This window comes from Panthera pardus, unplaced genomic scaffold (assembly GCF_024362965.1).
Source record: "Panthera pardus isolate Hobbes unplaced genomic scaffold, ASM2436296v1 HiC_scaffold_22, whole genome shotgun sequence".
Taxonomy (NCBI): Eukaryota; Metazoa; Chordata; class Mammalia; order Carnivora; family Felidae; genus Panthera; species Panthera pardus.
In genome coordinates this window covers 70509672-70529936 of record NW_026526788.1, presented here as the reverse complement: position 1 = coordinate 70529936, position 20265 = coordinate 70509672, and the positions used below count along the sequence as shown (strand labels likewise).

Below are 20265 nucleotides of genomic sequence, written 5' to 3'. Positions count from 1 at the left end.
AGAGGGTCCGTGTGCCTCCCCTCTACCCCCACCCAGTTCTCTGGGAGAGACTACCCCCTGCCACAGGGGTCATTTCCCACAAGTTACACACTTCCTCAGAGCACAGTCAGCTGTCCTTTCCAGCCCTACCTATGCTGATGTCATTTCCCACATGCTTGTGTTGACTATCCCATTAGGGTCTATTCCCTTCTCCATTGTTGGGCTCATAAAGAGAGGGACAGTGTCTTCTATTTCATTCTGTGCTGTGTCCCCAGCACTTAGCACGGTGCGGGTGCTCAGCGCACTTCTGCAAATGAATGAGGGAATGATAGGAAATTCTCCAACCCAAGGCTACTGCCTCCCAGACATGGGACAGCTCAGCAGTCTCCCGTTCCAGGGCCAACTTCACCGGGCGTTTCCTAGGATTGCAGACAGTCCTGGGAGCCTCTTACTTACCTACCTGGATGGTCCTGGATTGGCAACCCTGGAACATCAAACCATAGCCAACCATGGCTCGCAGCAGAGTGCCCAGGGGAGGAGACGCGGCCTCAGGAAGAGGCCGGTGCGAGTTTTCTCTGCAGTGCACAAGTCACGATCTTGCGGAGAAAGCACCTGCCCAGAATCTAACAGTTAAAACAATGACAGCAATATCTTGCCTTTTTTTTTTTTTTTTTTTTTTTTACAGGAGTGTGGGCTTAGTCAACAGTAAGAAAAAAGGAATGAACATAAAATGAACATTTAGCTATTTACATTCTTTCGATTCCTATTTTGATCGTTACCAGCGTCATCTGAATTTTTTTATGTAGTTGTGGTTTGCCTCTGTATTCTGCTTTACGTTATTTTTATACTTAGAATCGTCGCCTGTGCACATTTCCATGTGCTGACAGTTCACATACTTTTTCTCTTTTTGCTATTCTGAAACATGATCCTTTAACTGTAAGTCTTGGATATCTTTGTAAACAGCAGACAGAGAGCTGCTTTGTCATTTTTCACAGTTGGGTAGGTGTCCACTGATAGATGAACAGTGATGGTCAACCAGCCTCCCATTAGTGACATTTACATTTCGTAATTTAAAAAAAAAAAAAAAAACAACTTCTACAATATTGCAGTGAACATCCTCAAGTCAGATTTTGTTTACGTGCTAGAGTGTATCTACAGGACAAATTTTTGGCAGTGGAAAAATGCTGGGTTAAAGAATATGAACACTTTAAGGAAAAAAATATGAACACTATTTTTTTTAAGTTTATTTATTTTGAGAGAGAGAAAGAGAGAGAGAGAGGAGGGAAAGAGAGAATCCCAAGCAAGCTCTGCACTGTTCAGTACAGAGCCCAACTTGGGGCTCAAACTTATGAACTGTGAGATCACGACCTGAGCTGAAACCAAGAGTTGGATGCTTAACTGACAGAGCCACCCAGGTGCCCCAAGAATATGAACACTTTAAATTATCCTCTAAAATTGCTTCCAAAACGGCTGTGCCAGTTTACACACTCTCTAGTAATTCATTTATTTTGATTTTTTTTTAAGTTTATTGATCCATTTTGAGAGAGAGAGAGTGGACAAATCCATGTGAGTGGGAGAGGAGCAGAGAGAGAATTCCAAGCAGGCTCTATGCTGTCAGCAAAGAGCCCCACACGGGGCTCGAACTCATGAACTGCGAGATCATGACCTGAGCCGAAGTCAGATTCTTAACCAACCAAGCCACCCGGGTGCCCCTAGGCTTGTCATGTGTAATCTTTGTTAGTTATAGGGCTCACTTTTTCAAGTTCCCTAATATTAGAGTTTTGTACTCTTGGAAGCGTTCAGAGTTAGGTAAAAACAAGTGATATTTATCACAGTCGTTTTCCATAGTATCCCAAGCAGACAAGAAAACCAAGGCACACGCGTTAGCTGCGTTGCTCAGAATGGCACCATTCACGGCAGAGCTTTGCCGCCTGCCCCTGCAGAACACTCTTCTTGGGTGCTTTTCTCTGGAAAAGGTCCTGACCCGGCCCCTCTGGGTCGCAGTCAGTGGAAGTATACTGGTTGTGGCTGACTACTTTTAGATCTCATAGTGCCCTCCCATAACCTGCCGCGGTGGGGGGTGATGTTGCTGACGGGTCCTGGCAGGGCTGGGCACCAGGATGGCGACCCGGCAGGCTGATGGCAAAAGACCCCGCTGGCTGTATCCTTCCCATGTTCCTCTGGGTTTTCACAGGCCTCTTGGCTGGAGGCTGGGCGGATCTGACACGGAACTGCCTCCTTCGCCAGGGGTTTGAATTGGGTCCCTTGGCTGGGTAACGCCGTCTCCAGCTACCGGAGCCACGGGTTTCTAGGAAATGCAAATTAAGGGGCAAAAGAGAAATGCAGGTGGAATTCTAAGAGGAGAAGCACTAGAATGAGCTTCCTGTGCAGTCTTCTGATGAAAGGGTCTTCGGGGCACAAGAAACTAAGCAGGTGTCAGGAGACTGACATTTCTCTGTCCAGACAGGCACTGGGAAGGTCACCTACACAGAAGTGATTTTAAAAGAGGGAAGGGCCGAGCTGTTGCAGGGTACAATCTACAGGGTAGAGCAGGTGCCTGGCAGGGCTCCACTTTCAATTCCCAGCACACCCACCCCTCCAAACCCAGAGCTCGCGATTTGGGGGTCTCAGGGCCCCACATTGGTACCCCACCTAGAGGCCTGCGAGCTAAATGTTCAGATCCTCAATGTGCCCTGTCTTACAAAGATATCACTCTGATGAGCCCATATGAGTTACCCAGACTAGAGTGAGAATGATGGATATGAAATATTTTTTAGTTTAAATGAAATGCTAGGAAACCCAGAGAAATCTGCCTGGTGAAATACGGGGCAGATCTTTGAGGTGCGGGTACCTTTGCACTTCAGACTTTTATTCCTGAAGCTATCTTTCTGGACCCATCTTTTCCCTCCCCCACCCCCACCACCCCACCCCCAGGCTGAAAACCTAACAGTCAGCAACTTGGCCTTTCTGTTTTTGGAAATCTGTCAACTCTATAATGGACTCTTTCAATCAACTCGGAATGTTGTATGCTTTTCCTGGAACCCAGGCTAATGACAGTGTCTCTCGGGGGACGCTCTTTCTCTCCAGAAGCCATTTCCCATCGTGGAATCACATGAAACCTTTGTCTTCTACCCTCCTGCTGCAGGTTCCGATGAGGAGTACATTTATATGAACAAAGTGACCGTCAACAGGCCACAGAATGCGGAGTCCCAAGACAAAGGTACAGGCTAAGCCCACTGGTGGTGCGGCCAGCTTCCGGGAGGGGGGCGCACAAGCTGTGGTCCCGTCCCACCCCTCCTTCCTCCCAGCCAGCACCAGACAGCCCAGTGGAGTTATTTCTGGCAGTCACATTTTAGTTGATGGTATTTTGGGTTGATGTATTTTGGGATATTTCATCAGGCCACCTCCTTGAATCTTAAAGGTCCCATGTCCCATTCGTGGACAAGGAATCTGGCCCCTGAAGTCTCTCAGCTTTTCCCCAACAGCATCCCAAGAAACAGGAAGTCACAGTCCGATGCTCTAGGAAAGCAGCCTTGGTGCTGATTCCACACCCCAGCTTTATATCTTTGATAAAAGTCCAGATTGGTTTTAATGTTAGTTTATTTCTTTTTGAGAGAGACAGAGAGAGTGAGTGGGGGGGGTGGCAGAGAGAGAGGGAGACAGAGGATCCCAGGCAGGCGCCGTCAGCATGGAGCCCGATGCAGGGCTCAAACTCATGAGTCGTGAGATCAGGACTTGAGCCGAAACCAAGATTTGGTCGCTTAACCGACGCAACCACCCAGGTGCCCCGCAGTCTGGACTTGATGTGTGTGTGTGGGGGGGATGGTAGAGGATGGAAATGCTGATGTCTGCAGCTGCCTTAACATTCAAAAGTTTTGCTCAAAGGTGCTCTCTTGGCAGAACTTTATATCTTACATTGGAAGGCCATAGTATGTCTTCCATGGTATCTTACTCTTCTGCTCTCTCCTTTGCTCTGAAAACCTTGAGGAGTGGGTCTGGCAGGACCCTAGGGAGGTCCAGAGGTTTCTAGAGCTGTCTCGTTGCAGAGGAGAGGAGATTAAAAGCCCCGTCCCCCAACTCCCAAGCCTGTGACTGAAATGCAGAGGCTTAGCAAGAGGTCGGGACGCAGTGCTCCAAAGCATTCAGTCCGGTTAAAGGTTTGGCTTCAAGGTGCCAGCCACCAAAGCCCCGAGGTCAGATCTGCCTGAGCCTGCCTGTCCTGGACTTAGCTGGGCCCCTGGCTGAAATGGCCAGGCTCAGAAGGGCCCTTGGATCCTTATCCTTAAAAGCACACACAGTTGGTGGCCAAGTTCTCCACTGTGGCTTTTCCGCCTCATGTTTTCACCGCCAAGCCTGGGGCTCAGCAGAAATTATCCACACGCAGGCTGCCACAGTGCCCAGGGTCATTTGCCTTCTGGGGAAACTGGGGTGGAAAGAGCCATAATCACAGGGTTGGTGCTGAGAGCTGCTCCGTATAATGACCACAGGGCAGCTTCTCGACTGGCTAAATCTCTGTGGCTAGGCCATTTTTGGCACAGGGCAGGTAGTAGAGAGGGTGTGGAGGCTGCCAGAAGCCCCAAACCAGTTCCTTCTGAGGAATCTGCCCATGGCTGGGACACCACTGCACCCTATTCTTGAAGGAAAACAACAACATTGGCTGCTGGGACCTCCTCGTGGGTAATTAGCACCTGCTCAAATAGATCTCATGACACATGTGACCAGACATTCCCGGATAACGCACCTGCTATGACACTGGGCACCCCTCACTGAAGCCTCCCCCTGCTTGCCGCCCACAGCACCTGAGGAGCAGAACCCACTGCCCAACGGGGAGCCTGGCCAGCACTCCCTGGCCCCTCAGAAGAGCCTTCCAGACCTCCCGCCACCCAAGATCGTAAGTGTTTGTCCAACACCCCTGATTTCCTGACTGGGGCCCCATGAACTTCCAGTTGCTCTCACAGGGGTCAGTTCACCAAACATCTGGTGTTTTCTGAGCGCCTACTGTGTGCAGGACATGGGGCGAGGCACTGGGAGACAGAGACAGAACAAAAGCACGCCTGCCTGCGGGTGGCATCATTTGCCCAGGGCCACAGTACTCAGGACGCTAAGGGTAAAGGGAGTGGGAGATGCAGGGGGTTGCCTTTATTGGATGCCACCAAGTGTTTGAGGCTCCACCGGGCTCTGCCCAGCACCATGTGAGTGGGGCCCTGTAGAGCTGTGGTCACCGGCTCAGGCCACAGTGAACTTTTGGAAATGTAAATCATATCGCCTTGCACTTCCTGCCTCAGACCGGCCAAACGCTTTCACTGACCTTAGGCAAAAAACATCCGTGTTCCTTAGCCCGGCCCCACGGCCTACACGGTCTACACAGCCTGGCCCAGCTGCATTTCCAGCCCCGTTGCACCTGCTGTTCACGGGTCTCCCTTCTGCCGTTGGATTATACCACAGGCTTAGTGCTGCCTCAGGGACTTTGTACTGTCTGGATCCTGGCTGTCCAGTGGCTGCCTTCTCATCTCCCAGACATTCACAGACAGACTTGCCCCGACCTGCTGCATGAGGCACCCCAACTCTGTCCCACCCCAGTCACCGTCTACCCCAGGGCCAATTACCCCTCCGTGGCCCTTGCCACCACTGAAGTGATCTTTGTACTATTTGCCTCCCCGACCAGACGTAAGCTTCGTAGGACAGGGACAGTGTCTCTCATTTATTGCTTCCTGCCCGGCATATGCACACAGTAGGCCACATGAATGAGTGGAATGAATCATGGAATCCTACAGACCTGGGTTCAGATCCCAGCTCTACCAGGTACTGGCTCTTCGGTCTTGAGCAAGTTGTTTAAGCTCTCTGGCCCTCTGTTTCCCAGTGTTTAAAAGAATGTGAATCTCTGTCTCCTGAGATTGTCTTATTTGATGGGTTAAGGCTATGCGTGGCACACTGCGTTGGTGTTCAGGGAGGTTAAGTAGCGGTGTTCATATCTTACGGGTGAGGAAACCAAGAATTTGCAGGTTAATAGCGTCTGAACGTCCCACACACAGAAATGGTGGAGCCAGAGTTTGAACCCAAGTTCTTCCCTGTCTAGGGCCTGGTCAGGGAGGCTTTCTAGAGAGGTGTGAGGTGAGAAACGGGAAGGATTTCTATGTGTAGCAGGGTCATGGGATCAAGAAGTGGGAAGGGTTTGGGGGACAGTGGGGTCCTGGGTTCAGTGCCAGCAGGAAGCTGTGTGACTCCCATGGTCACTGAGCTCCCAGGGTGCTATCCAGGGACAGATCTGTGGGCCCAGGTCACCGCTAAGGGCGTCCGGACCGCAGCCTGGCCCTCTCCATTCATGCCTTCCTGAGGATGTCCGGAATACCTGGGTCAGTCTCCCTGTACATGAAGCACCCCCCCGGTCACCAACTGGCAGGGACTCTTCATCTCAGGCTGAATGAGACTTGATGGCCTGAGCCTGAGTCCCTGCTGTCCCCACTATGCTGCGAAGTGGGTGACTGCCACACCTGGGCCGTTGGCGCCCTGATGGACACAAACTGGGGCCTCCCCACCATCCATCTACAGATGCGTATTTTTGGTCACTGTTTTCCTATGAAGAAACAGAGGCTCAGTTAAAGTAATCGGCCAAGGGCCCACCTCTGGGAGGTAGCGGGGCCAAGACCTGAATGCGGGTTCTTGGTTTCCAGGCCACTCTGCAGGCCCGCCTGACTTAAGCTCGTCTTTCCAGCAGAGTGAGGCTGTAGTCTCTGGTCCTTCCAGCTGCGGGCTCTCCTCACTTTCCGCCACAGTGCTCGGGAGAAGGGGGGCCTCTGCTCCTGACCGGCTGCCGCCAGTCTAACCAGTGGGAGATGCGGTGGTATTCTGGGGTGCTCTAGGCACTGCTCGCCGGGTGGGGGGAGGGGAGGTGGCTGCTTGGCGCTGGAACTTTCCTCTCCGGAATTCAGCGCCCGACTCTGGCCAGGGCCTTGGGCTCTGCCATTCTTGGGGCAGCAGTCTGTGGCCCAACACCGGGTGGGAGAGGCTGTCAGCAGTCAGAGCCTCACAGGCAAGTACTGGGTGGTGCTGCCTTGTTCTGGAAATCTGTGCCTTGCAGACACGGCGGTGGGCCGGGAGACGCAGGGTCTGGGACCAGGTTGTTGGGAGAAACTAGTCAGGTCGCACTCGTCCCAACAGCTGCGGCAAGTCCCGCAGGCTTGCCGATGGCTGAGACAGAGGCGGGACGTCTGCCTGTGGTCCTCAGTGCCTGTGGCTGGGCCGGGAGCGTGGCCTCTGTCGCAGGCTCAGGACGCCCTGATTCCCTCTCTGGTGGCCTGGGTCCCCCCCCTCCACCCCCGCAGAGTCCGTGGATAGCAAGGGAAAAGGCAGCCAGGGGTCCGGGGCCACCTCGTGGGTGCGGCCAGTGACTCAGGCAGCCGTGGCACTTCCCGCTGCTGTGCGCCCAGCCAGGTGCTGCGGTCACCGTAGGAGAAGCGTGTGCTGGCCTCGTTGATGCTCCCGGCCAGCACAGCCATCCCTACCCCAGCCACCCTTTGAGGCCTGAGCATGCATTGGCGCTGGTCTTAAGCGGGTTACTCCACGGGGGAAGCAGCTTACTCCACACAAGGACGTTGCCACGGTCGGTCTGGGGAGCCGGGGCTGGCCGGATCTGCTAGTCCTGTCCCGGGAATGTTCGACAGTGCCCGCTGGGGCAGGTTGCTCATCAGCACAGAGACCGACGCCTCAGCTCATCCGGGCCCCTGCTCACGTTCAGCTCTCGTGTCTACTCTAAATCAGGACTGGCAGACTCTGGCCCCCAGGCCAAATCCACAGCCACCTGCTACTGTAAATAAAGTTTTATTGGAACATAGCCACGCTTCTCAGTTATGTATTATCTCTGGATGCTTTCGCTCTGCGACGGCGGAGTCGAACAGCTGAGATCAGCGACCCTCAAGTGACCTGCCGATCCGTTAGGAATGTATTATTGGCCTTTTACAGAGAAGTTTGTAGACCTCTGGCAAATCCGGCTGAGCCGGGTGGCTTTCTTTCCTGTCCCTTCCTGTGAATTCTCAGAGCCTCCTGAAGGTTGTGAAGTCACCTCTCTTCTGCGCCTGAGTTTAGTGTCTAAAACCTGCACCATCACAATGATGATGATGATGAACTTTAATGGTCCCTTATCTTTATCCTCATTCTCTATTCTTCCCCTGAGAAATCAGCCTCCCTTGCTCCTCTGACTTCAGAAAACGGGTCATTATACTTGTGTCATTATGTGACTCTCTTCTGAATTTTTGTGCAAATCATTTTAACCTGTAACTTGACTCAAGGGCTTATATTTTGCCCCAGCAGCCTTGAGGGCAGGGACCATCTTCTTTAATGAGGGCTGAGCTTGGGCGTAAGCCTGGGCAACCCCAGACGTCTCCTCTGTCTCCTTAGGATACGGCCGTTCTTCCTCTGTCGAACGTGTATGCTGACAACTTTTCTCTCTTCACTGATACGTTTGTATTTTTTAGGTTGGTAAAAATGCATATGTATTGGATAATAGTGCTGGGCACAGTTTAATCCTTACAGTGGCCCCATGTGACAGGTACTTCTACTCTCCCCATTTTGCAGTGGAGGAACTGAGGCACAGAAAGGTCAAGTAAGTTGCCCAGGGACACACAGCTGGGGTGCGTCATGTCAGGTTTCAAACCCTAGCCCTGGAGGTTGGATTCCTACCACCTCCCTCTCCTGCCTCTCCCCATAGATCCATTTACAGGGGATTTTACAGGGAGAGGCTTGGGAGACTCTCAGGAGACACTCCCTAGTACTCCGCCCCCAGATAGGACAGTAGGACCCACGTGGTGAGAATGACCCCTGAGGGGCTTCTGAAGAAAGGTTCGTCCCCCTCCCCGCCCCGCCCCGCCCCCCCCCCCCATTTTCCTGTTCTGATTACAGGAGTCTGGGCTGCAGCTCGATCTTGGATGCTTGGAGCTTCTCTCTAAATGGGACCCACCCCCTCCCTGTGCGAAGGGTCCCAGCACCACCTGATGGGGATGGGGTTTCTTGGAGGCTGGAGCCGGGGGCCAGGCCAGCTTAGGAAACATGAGCTCCAGGACCCATCTGCAGGGACCTTGCTGCTTCTCAGGGGAGGCGATGCTCTCCCCTCGGACCCCAGGAAGCTGGCTCTCGAGGACCACGGCTGGGTCTCGGGCAGCCCTTTCTCAAACTGACCAAGGGGCCAGGAATGGCCGAGACGAGCAGAGACAACTCACCAGGCTGTGGCAGCAGACCCGAAAGGTCATCCGCTGGCAGCTACCGGGTGCAGCGTGCCTAGCCTGCCCTCGGGAAGGAGCCTGACCCGGTGCCACTCACAGCCGCATCTGCGGGCCCAGGGCAGCAGCCGATCTGCTTCGGAAAAGAGCACGTTCTGTTCTTTTCATGCTCTGTACCTTTCTGCCTCTTGCACCCGTGGGGGTGCTGGAAGCTGCTCAAGGCCTACCTCTGGATCTTGTATCCGCTCTCTTGATGTGAGGCCAGATGAATTTAGGATTCAGAGTTGGACCCACACTCTGGCCTGGCCTCGCCAACCCTCTGCGTGCAGACCTGCCTCAGCTTGTCGGATGGTGATTCGGTGACCCGGCTCCTGCAGCCCCCCCAGGGCGTGGACGGCCCCCAGACAATGACGGTGACAGCCTCCTCATGTTTGATACGGGGCTAAGCATTGTGGAGACACCGTCACGGTTTGTCTCAAGACAACCCTGGGTTTATTCTCGTTTATAGGGAGGGAAGGTGAGGGAGAGGCCATCACATCCCGTCAGTTGAATCTACAGAGTCCTAAAGCCCTGACTGCAACCAAGTTACATTCACTCCAGAGTCCATATGAGGTGCCAGGCCACACCGGACCTGGCTCTGGAATGCTGCTTTTGGTGAAGCAGCCGCAGGATCATTGCTCTGCCCTGGAGGAGGCGGGGGGTGGACCCTCTCGCAGCCCATGCCGAGTCCCGTACCATGGGGACCCCGGCCCAGGCTGACCGCTCTCCCACCATCTCCGGGGCCAAGACTTGGGGAGCCATCTCTGCGATAAGTCCCTCGTTTTCATGAGCTCATTTCAGAGGCAGGGGTTTCTAGATCTCCCCTCCTCCTGCCGGCAGGACAGGGAGTCCTCCGAGGTCCAGAGGCCCATCTCCCAGGGCCGTGTGGGGTCTTTCCGTTGGCCGCCCTCCTTCCGTCTCCCCCCACCCCTTTCTACTGCTTTCATTCGAAGTTCCCCAAATGCCCAGCACAAGGGCTTTCCCAAACCATTTACAGTACAGAATAATGGAGGAGTACAGAATTGCACGCTCCACGTTTCTGCACGTTTGGGTATATTCTTTATTCCTCCCCAGTCGTGCTCGTGCCACATAAGAAGCTCAGGGTCATCTTTGAGACTCCACTCAAAGCTCGTGTCCTCCCGGTGGTAGTAAATGCTCCTCACGCCCTCCGGGTCCCCACAGAACTTTGACCTCGTCTATGAGGACATGACTCACCGTACACGTGAGCGGGAGCCCTGAACATCCACCACCTGGCGAAGTCTTTGTCAGGAGTGACTCCGGGACATCCGGACGCCTCCCTTGCAGCTTGGACACAGGAGCCACCCAATATCCATCCGAGTGGTCGGACTTATTATGGTGAAAGTTCAGGATTTAGAACCCACCAGGTCACCTTCCTCCGTGTGTACTTGATTAGCCCTTGTCGTTTTCGAAAGTAGATGCTATTTAGAAGCCACAGCGGCCTGACACGCTCTGGATGTTTGTATGCATTCCATATCACGTACACAAGGCCATTTTGTGTGTGTGTTGGGGCGGGGGCGGATTTGAGCCTCATTTTGCAGAGGAGAAAGCTGAGGCTCCGCGGGGTTCAGCAACGCGCCCACAGCCCTTCTCTGGCAGCAGACCGGCGGACGTGGTGGCTGTCGGGAGCCATGGCATTGCACGTTCTCCCTCCCAGCCGACTTGAAGTCCAACCAGACGGTTTTCTTCTTCTTCTGGAATCCCCTCCTTCCACCCAGAGGGTTAATTCCAAGTTGTTCTCAGTGTATCATATCTGAGTATGTTTATTTTGTTTGTTCATACCACAGATTCCAGAGCGGAAGCAACTCTCCGTCCCCAAGATTGAGTCTCCAGAGGGTTACTATGAAGAGGCTGAGCCGTACGACACATCACTCAACGGTACACCCCGGGGCCAGGGCTGGGACTCGGAGGGGGTCCAGTCACTTCCTGCACAGATGCCAGTGCTGGAAGCCGCGGGCAGCCTGGGCTGCTGTTCCCAGAGAGCGTGGCCCGAATTGAGAACTGGCCACAGAGCATTGGGCCTCTGCTCTGGTGGGGAGCTGAGAGCTCCCAGCAGACCCAGGCCGCCTGCGAGGAGGCGTGGGATGGTCCACGGTGAGCTGGTTTCCTGTGTCTGATGCCGTTCCCATCTGGACGGTGCCGGCTTTGGCACAGAAATGTGATGGAGGAGAGGTGGGTCGGTCCAGGGACACGTGTAAGCAACGGGAATGTGGTCCGGCCGAGCCAGAGCTGTTTCTGGGGCTCTCCGTTGGCCTGATAGTTAACTGTGCTCACTCTGTGTGCCAAGCATGCTTTTGGGAGTCAGGAGCTCAGCAGAGCTCAGGACAGTCCAGAGTCACAGCCCTTAGATTCTGTGAGGGAAGACAGACAACAAATAAACATGGGGCATGTCAGGTGACAATACAGTGTTAGGATGGAAAGCATAGGGGCTGGGTTGGGGCAGGAGAAGGTGTTATTTTAAACAGGGAAGGCCTCTCTGACAGCATGACCTGGAGCTGATTCCTGAATGAAATGGAATGTGGGGAAGGCAGAGACCTCCAGGAAGAACTTTCCAGACCATGTAGCACATGCAAAGGCCCTGAGGCCGGGGCGGTGGGGGCGGGGGGGCGGGGCTCAGCATGTTTAAGGAACAGCAAGGAGACCTGTGTGGCTGGAACAAGGGTAAAGAAGTCAGCCAGTCATGGTGAGGACTTTGGCTTCTCTCTGATGAGACTGCAAGCCTTTGGAGGGTTACTTAGTGACTGACCTAACTTAGGAATTAAGGTGACCTGTGCCATAGGGGCAGGACTCACACTGGAGCCCTCTGGCCTTGGCCAGTGGTTCTCATTCTGGGAGATTCAGATCAGAAATGCTCTGGAGGGGGTAGGCGCCCGGGTGGCTCAGTTGGTTAAGTGTCCAACTCTTGGTTTTGGCTCGGGTCTGATCTCATGGTTTTGTGAGTTCAGGCCCCACGTAGGGCTGCACGCTGACAGTGCAGAGCCTGCTTGGGATTCTCTGTCCCCTTCTCTCTCTCTCTGCCTCTCCCCTGCTTATGCTCTCTCTCACTCTCTCAAAATAAATAAATAAACTTAAAAAAAGAAAGTGCTCTTGGCGTAGGGATTCGCTAGCACAGAAAGGCCCCAAAAGTTCCAGAAGGAAGAGTATCATGGGCCTACTCACTTGAGCAGCTGGACTCTGGCCCTCTCGCTCCCCCCTCTTACCTCAATCTGCTCCTTTCCTTGATAAGTGAAAGGTCTTTGAGAGCACAAAGCAGTTTGCAGATGCAAGAGGCAAGGGGTCCCTGGTGGTGGGAATGAACTTGGCTGGAGAGGGGTGTTGTCGGCTCCGTAAGGAACAGGACCAGAGATCACATGGGACGGGTCCCTTGGAGCCGCGTCGGATCCTTCTCCACACTTTACCTACTGCCTCCGGTCCCAGGAACTGTGTGGGAGGTGAGGGCCTGTTTGGATGGAGGTTATTTTATTCTCCTGGTTTGTGGGCGGACATCACTTAGCCTGAACCCGCTGAGCGTGTGGGGTGTTGCCACGTCTCCGGCGGGGCTGTGATTCCAGAGCAAAGCCGACGGTGCGGCGCGGCCATCCTCATGCGTGTGGAAGGAGGAAGCTGTGACTCACCGTGACCAGCACCTCTGAGCCTCGCAAGCCTGGCTCTCCGGGGTGTGGCCCGTGCCAGCCGGGGCCTGCCTCCCAGACGCTCCCGGGGGCCTGTCTGTGGGGCAGACACACACCTCGTCATCAACAAGTGGGCTCAAGCTTGTCGGGGTTTGTGTCTCGACTGTGAATTCAGGTTGGTCTTAGCCGGGACCGGGGCGTCCCTACGGGGACAGCGTGAACACAGCAAGGTGCGCAGGAAGAATGCCGACGGCCTGTCCTTCTCGTGCCGGGACAAGGACCGGGGGTGACCTGGGGAGAACTGGTCACACGGGCCGCGAAGGGAGGGCGTCACCGGCATATGAAAGCCGGCCTGCCCTCACTTCCTGCTTGTTGTCCCCTGCACCTGTTTGAGCGGTGAGACGTGCTGGTCACACCGGGAGGAGTGACCTCTGGCCCCCTGCCCCCTGCCCTGGTTCACTGGCCACCAGCCATTTTGCGGACTTCCTTCAAGAGAGCGGTTGCTTGGGCTCTTGTCCTGCTTCATCAGCACTGTCCGCACACGGCTCTGATGAGGCAGGTCCCTCTCTCCGAGCAACAGCTTAGTAAGCGCCCTGATGGCCTGTGCAGGAGATACGAGGGTCAGGCCTCCTTGCCCGAGACATCAGCTACTTGGCCTGTAATGTCTCGTGTGGGGGACCTGGCCGCTGCTGGAACAGATAACCTCCCTTCCCGGTTATGGTGACACAGCACACGTCTGTTTCTCGTGAACTGTCCTACGTGGGGATCACTGCTCACCAGGTAGTTTAGCCGCCTTCCAGTGTGGGCTCAGCCACCCTCTAAGGCCACAGAATCCTCTGCAAAGAGACAGCAGAGAATTCCTACGTGCTTCTTAAAAGTACCAGCCAGAGGGGCCTTCTACGCACCTCCCACTGGTGACGAGTACTTACGTGGTCATCTCTGGGTGAGAAGGTGCTGAGGAAAGATGTCCTGGGTCGGGCCAGGGCCTCTCCTGAGAACCCACCCCTCCAGTGGGGAAGTACTGGCTTGTGGTGGACAACTGGGTCTCTCTGTGTCACCCTCCGCGCTTGGGTCTGTCCCTCTCTTCAGCTTGTGTCTCTCCACCTTGCCTTTCTCTGTGCTTCTGGATCTCATACAGGTCACTGTGGTGGATTCTCGCCCACTGGAATCCCCAGATGGGTCCAGGTGCCCGACGGAGTCATTTACGCCACGATCACCTTGGGTACTGCCTGTCCCCGGAGCTGAATGCCAGTGATTTGGTGCCTGCTCCCTGGCTCTCAGGGAATAGGATGCATGCCCCGAGGGTGGCCCTGCGCACGGGCCTTGTGCATGGGTCCTGCATGTGCACGGCATGTGTCGTCCTTCCGGAAGGAGAGACTTACTCGGCCTTCCACAGCTGGCATCCGCATGCGTGGGCAAAGGACCAGAACGCCGCGTGGTGGTTCTGCCCTCTGTTCCCCAAAACCTCCAGCAGCACATGCTGGGGCGCGGTCCCCCCAGGGGTGCAGAAATGGGATGGAATCGTCCGAGCATCCTGCCTGTCACTCCTGTTCGTCCCGTGACCCCTGGAAGCCAAGTACCTGCTTTAAGACTGCCCTACGTTCACGGCCGTGTTATGATCGCTCTTAGAGATAAAGGAAGTTACGGTGCATTTGCCCCAAGCTCCCCCGGTGCGGCTGCAGGTAGTTTGAGCTACTGCGATTTGCTGTTTGTTCTCAGCTTCCGCAGACCGCCCCGGAGTGGATGGACAGGTGTTAGAATTTTCCACGGAACACCTGGGGGACCCCAGAAGCACAGCCAGTGAGGGGGTTCGGCCCACTTCTTCGTGCTAAACTCGGAGGCCTCCCTCTATTAAGTTTTGCTACTGAAGGAGGCATCCCAGTGACATTGTATCGTTCTTACTTCACTTATTGTACAGATAATACCACAGTGACCATGAGGACATTTTTTTTTTTTTTCAAGTAAAATCACCCTGCTCCTCCCACCTGGTCAAAGCAGCTATCTTGAGTTCTCCCTGTTGCCTTTCAGTACCGAGCTGTGGGTATAAAATCTCACACATATCAGTTTAATTGGGCCTTCTTACTTAGATCCTATTTACTGGGCTGAGGACTGGCCTTCAGAGTTCTCCTTGATTATTGTCGCAGGGCATGCTCCAGAGTGGATGCAGTCATGCTTCCCCACCTCCCTGCTCTCCTGCTGACTGTAAATGGCCCTGGATTTAATATCTTGGCGCATGTAACCTCCCCCACCCTCCGCTTCTTTATTTAAAAAAAAAACAAAAAAACAAAAAAAAACTAGTTTCCTAGGATCAACTCCCAGGACTGGGATTGTGGGGGTCAAAGGGCATGGGTGTTTTTACGGCTCTCGAAACAAAACAACAAGCTGCTGGGTAGTCTTCTGAGAGGCCTGCGTTCCTGTATGTTCCTACCGGCGGTGGGAGAGTTCGGCTCTCCCATTGGCTACGCCACGGCTTTCAATCTTTGCTTCTTTAATACGTGTGAAATTGTGAACTGTGCCACGTTTTTATGACGACGTGAAAGGGAGTAGTACCACACTGCTTTTAAAGAAGGCTGGTGTTAAAATACCGACGGTGTTGTTTTTAGGAATAGTAAAGCACATTTTCATTGGCATTGGAGCTGGAATAACTGTGGCCGTGGCCTCATTCCGTTTTTCTATGTTTTAATTCAGAGGTGGTGCTGTTTTCCTGGTACGTAGGACCCCGGCTGTGCAGATAGTAGAAGGGGCATCTGCAGAAGGGAAGGCTATGGGCCCACAGGCTGACTTTTTTCCAAAGGGGATCAGGGGGAGGGTAGAGGAGGTGTATTCACTGCGACGCAAAGGGCCAGAGCATGTCTGTAGAAGTCCCAGGGGAGTAGATAGCGGCCTGACTTTCTGTTATCGCTACCCAGTAATAGAAGGAGGTATCCAGTGCTCATAAGATAGTGAGCTCCCCATCCAGGGGAGAAATCAAGCAGAGGCCAGCGCAGCACCGAGATTCCAACAGACAGGATTTGCGTGCCGAGGCAGGGATTGCACCAGAGATCCTGAGATTCTCTTTTTCTCCGTGTCCTGCTTTTTGGGGTTTTACTGACTTTGTCCTTCACCTAGTTTTTGTTGATCTTGAATAGCGCAGCGAGGCCTAGAGAACAGAGCAACTCTCACAGGGTCCGGGGGGAGGACAGAAACTGAGGCACGTGGAGCGTGTACAGAATCGAACAGTTTGTGCTTGGTGAGCTTGGGGATTCTCTTGAACGGAACACACGCGTGAGGTGGGCTGGTCGCCAGAGGCGGAGGAAGGGTAGGAATGGAAGCCAGCAGAAGGGGCTGTCTGTGCAGGGAGGTGTGCAGTGGGTGGGGGAGAGCGAGCAGAGTCTGGGGAGGCTGGAAGTGGGTTTGGGAAAGGGCTGTGACCGAGGGGGCCGGCCGGCCTTCCCCACAGAGCCATTTCCGACTGCGGTTTCTTTCACCCTAAGAAGCTATAGCCCACCTCCCCCTCCCCCCCCCCCCCACTCCCAGGACAAGACCAGGAACAGAGCAGGCCCCGCTGGGCAGGTGGCTGTGGGAGGCTCAGCACGTGCCCAGCCTGGGCTCAGATGGTGAGCCCTTCCTGCGGCCCATAGAATGCCTGTTGCTAGACTCACCCCCTGCTTCTTCCTTTACGTGAAGAAACAGGCCCTGGGGGGTGGAGGGGGGGGGGCACTGGCCTTGTGAAGCGTGAACAGTCGCCTGTGGGCAGTGTCTTGTCGGAGGTTTCTGCGGAGTCTGGGGTGACAGATTTGAGGAGGAAAAGGGAGAGACTCCTGGTTTTAGTTACGTGTCTGTGGCCAGAAGCAGCATCCAGGAAGCTTCAGTGAGGACATCTGGGGGCCAGGCCTGCCCAGGTCTGTGGTTGGTGGCTGTCAGGCTGGTTCAAGGGCACAGCGAGGCAGGTGCGTTGCGGCCTGGAGGCCGCTGGCCGCCCCTGCCTGCTGCCCTCCCTCCTGGACGGAGCACGTTTGGAATGGCCCCTGCCCGATGGGTCCGTGACCCCGTGGCTCTTCCTTGCAGAGGACGGAGAGGCAGTGAGCAGCTCCTACGAGTCCTACGACGAAGAGGAAAACAGCAAGGGCAAGTCGGCCCCCTATCAGTGGCCGTCGCCTGAGGCCGGCATCGAGCTGATGCGCGACGCCCGCATCTGTGCCTTCCTGTGGCGCAAGAAGTGGCTGGGACAGTGGGCCAAGCAGCTATGCGTCGTCAAGGACACCAGGCTCCTGGTCAGTGGGTCTCTCATTGCGTTCCGGTCTTTTTTCTTTGGGGGAGTTGGGGAGATGGACCCCGGTACTAGGCGGTCAGAGCCTTTTATGTCTGGAGGCTTTCTCCGCTTCCTAACCCAAAATTGTGTGCAGAACTTTGCGTGAACGAAAGTGCCTTATCTCAACTAAAAGGGTCTAATAGCCTTCATCTGTCATTCAGAGGGGGCTGGGGTTACCACTCCCTGCCCCCAGTCCCATCCCGTAGACGGTTTCCAGGAATCTTGTCCCCTCGGCCTGAGGGCTCCTTCCTCACATCCTGACCCCACCCTGCTGCACGGGTCAGGACTCCCCCAGCCCCAGTTCTGGCTACTGCACTCACCTGTGCGGCACTAGAATGAGAGGCATCGTCTCAGAAGTCACAGTATTTTGAATTACTGATTATAAGACAAAACCCCTAAAGAAATCAGAAGCTGTTACTCTGACCACAGCCCTGTTTCCTGTGATTCTAAATTAAAATTCACAGTTTTATGTCCTAATTTGCAGTTCCTTGGAATCATTATAAGTGCCCTTAATTCACCACTCACAACATGCCCGATTCTGTGCAGATGTTCTTTCTGGTAAGCCTGTTCAGCAGCCCCGTGAGGACGCCCTTTATACCTGTGACAAATTGAGGGGCCAAGTATTTTGGGAGGGGAAGCAAGTCCCCGTGTTTTTTCACTAACACATCATTTTCTGAACTAAGCAGATACGAAGCTTAGTCTCGGTTCCCTACGGCCCCCTTCCTGAGGGCGCTAAGCAAGAAATGTAGACAGGCAGGGAAGTGAGTGAGTCCAGCCAGAAGTATGAGAGTTGGCTACAGAGGATGTTTTTAGGAGCAAGCTGAGGCCTACAGGGACCTTCGAGCAGCATGGATAAGCGGGGTCTGGGGCATCCCTGGGCGAGACTGGCAAGGAGGAGGGGTGTGGGAGGGGAGACAATCAGCCTGGTCACTCTGGTGCCGAGAACAAGAGCTGCTGATATTCGAGGCCACGGGTCCGCACCTTTGGTTTTGCTGGGGAGCGCCCAGGTCCCGGGGGTCCTGCTGTGCCCGCGGCCCCTCCGCTGCGGAACCCCGCCAGGCCTGGCAAAGCCTCAGGGCGTCTCTCTTCCCTTTTAGTGCTACAAATCCTCCAAGGACCACAGCCCGCAGCTGGACGTGAACTTGGTGGGCAGCAGCGTCATCCACAAGGAGAAGCAAGTGCGGAAGAAGGAGCACAAGCTAAAGATCACGCCCATGAACGCCGATGTGATCGTGCTCGGCCTGCAGAGCAGGGACCAAGCAGAGCAGTGGCTCAGGGTGAGGGTGGCACTGGGCTGGGGGGGACACGGGCCTGCTCCCCTGCGGGCTCCCCGGGGGCTCCTCAGTTCTGCCTCCCTGACTTTTTCTACAAGGGATGGCCATTGTCAAGGGTAAAAGATCTACAGTCCTTCAAACTCCCAGGGCTTCCGTGTTCCAGGTGGTAGCCAGCATTCAGAACGAAGGGATCACGGCACCCTGCTACCGGGCCTGGAGCTGGGCCCTTGGGGACACTCGTTTGCCTTTTGGCCTCTAGAGAGGCACCAGGAGCCTCCTTATTAAGCAAGAATCAACAGCACAGCCACGTGTAAAGCACTTACCATGGGCCATGTGCTCTTGGCAAACTTAACCCACCTAACCACACTGGGGGGGCGGGGGGCCCTGGGCGATGTTAATACTGCCATTTTACAGGGGTGGTGATTAAGGCTCAGAGGGAGATGACCAGTCGAGGTCACCTGGCCAGTGAGTGGCAGGATTCGGTCTCAAACCTGGTGCTGTGTGACCGCAGCCCTGTATTCTACCATCACAAATGGCCTTGGTCAGTTCTGCCTACAGATACACAGTACAGCTCCCAGTGATGATGAAACCTGGTTTGCCCCATATGAAAAATAAGCATGACAATTCCAGAAGGTATGAGGTTTGCACCAAGAAGGGGCCCACAGCTGCAGAGGGATCTCCAGACCCAGCAGGACCCCTGGTGAGACCAGAGCCAGAGAGGTCCCTCCTTCCTTCCTTCCTTCCTTCCTTCCTTCCTTCCTTCCTTCCTTCCTTCCTTCCCTCCCTCCTTCCTTCCCTCCTTCCCTTCTTCCCCCCCTTCCAAACTTCCTCCCTCCCTCCCTCCCTCCCTCCCTCCCTCCCTCCCTTCCTTCCTCCCTCCCTCCCTCCCTTCCTTCCTTCCTTCTTTCCTTCCTTCCCTCCTTCCCCCTTCCCTCCCCCCTTCCTTCCCTCCCTCCTTCCTTCCCTCCTTCCCCCTTCCCTTCCCTTCCCTTCTTCCCCCCTCCTTCCAAACTTCCTTCCTTCCCTCCCTTCCTTCCCCCTTCCTTCACCACTTCCTTCCCTCCTTCCCCTCTCCTTTCCCCCTTCCTTCCTTCCCCTCTTCCCCCTACCTCCCTCCTTATCCCCTTTCCCTCTCCTTCCTTCCCTCCTCCCCTCTTTCCCTTCTTCCCCCCTTACCCCCCTCTTCCCCCTTCCTTCTTTCCCTTCTTCTCCCCTTCCTTCTTTCCTTCCTTCCTTCCTTCCTTCCTTCCTTCCTTCCTTCCTTCTCTCCTTCCCCTCTTCCCCCTTCCTTCCAAACTTCCTTCCCTCCCTCCCTTCATTCCCCTTTCCTTCACTACTTCCTTCCCTCCTTCCCCCCTCCTTTCCCCCTTCCTTCCTTCCCCTCTTCCCCCTACCTCCCTCCTTACCCTTTCCCTCTCCTTCCTTCTCTCCCTCTTTCCCTCCTTCCCCCCTTACTCACCCCTTCCTCCCACTTCCTTTCCCTTCTTCTCCCCTTCCTTCCTTTCTTCCTTCCATCTTTCCCTCCTTCCCCCCTTCTCCCCTTCCTCCCTCCCTCCCTCCCTTCCTCTTTCCTTCCCTCCCCACCTCCTCTATCACAGCCACACTGATGCATGTCCAGTGTAGGGGCACTCACCATAGGTGCCTTCTACCCCATCCACACACGTACATACAAATACTTACATGCACACACACTTGCAGATACACACACACACACACACACACTTGCAGATACACACACACTTGCACGCGCGCGCACACACACACACACACACACGCTACTCCTGCTCCCAGTGCTGTTCCTCTGACTGCTCACACTCACCTGCTCTTCCTCTGACCCCAGC

At 54.8% G+C, this 20265-nt stretch overlaps 1 protein-coding gene across 7 annotated transcripts in view; it reads left to right on the top strand.

Moving 5' to 3' along the window:
- Window positions 1-20265, top strand: part of AFAP1L2 (actin filament associated protein 1 like 2) — a 98885-nt gene that overhangs the window by 62554 nt on the left and 16066 nt on the right. For 4 of the 7 annotated variants that reach the window (XM_019459498.2, XM_019459499.2, XM_019459496.2 and 1 more), the window contains 6 exons: window positions 3125-3199; window positions 4776-4870; window positions 11036-11126; window positions 13998-14081; window positions 16907-17112; window positions 18248-18427. In XM_019459498.2, the coding sequence (XP_019315043.2) occupies window positions 3125-3199; window positions 4776-4870; window positions 11036-11126; window positions 13998-14081; window positions 16907-17112; window positions 18248-18427 (731 nt within the window). The remainder of the gene's footprint in view (window positions 1-3124; window positions 3200-4775; window positions 4871-11035; window positions 11127-13997; window positions 14082-16906; window positions 17113-18247; window positions 18428-20265) is intronic. The other 3 variants (XM_019459502.2, XM_019459501.2, XM_053909934.1) reach the window with 1 other exon arrangement.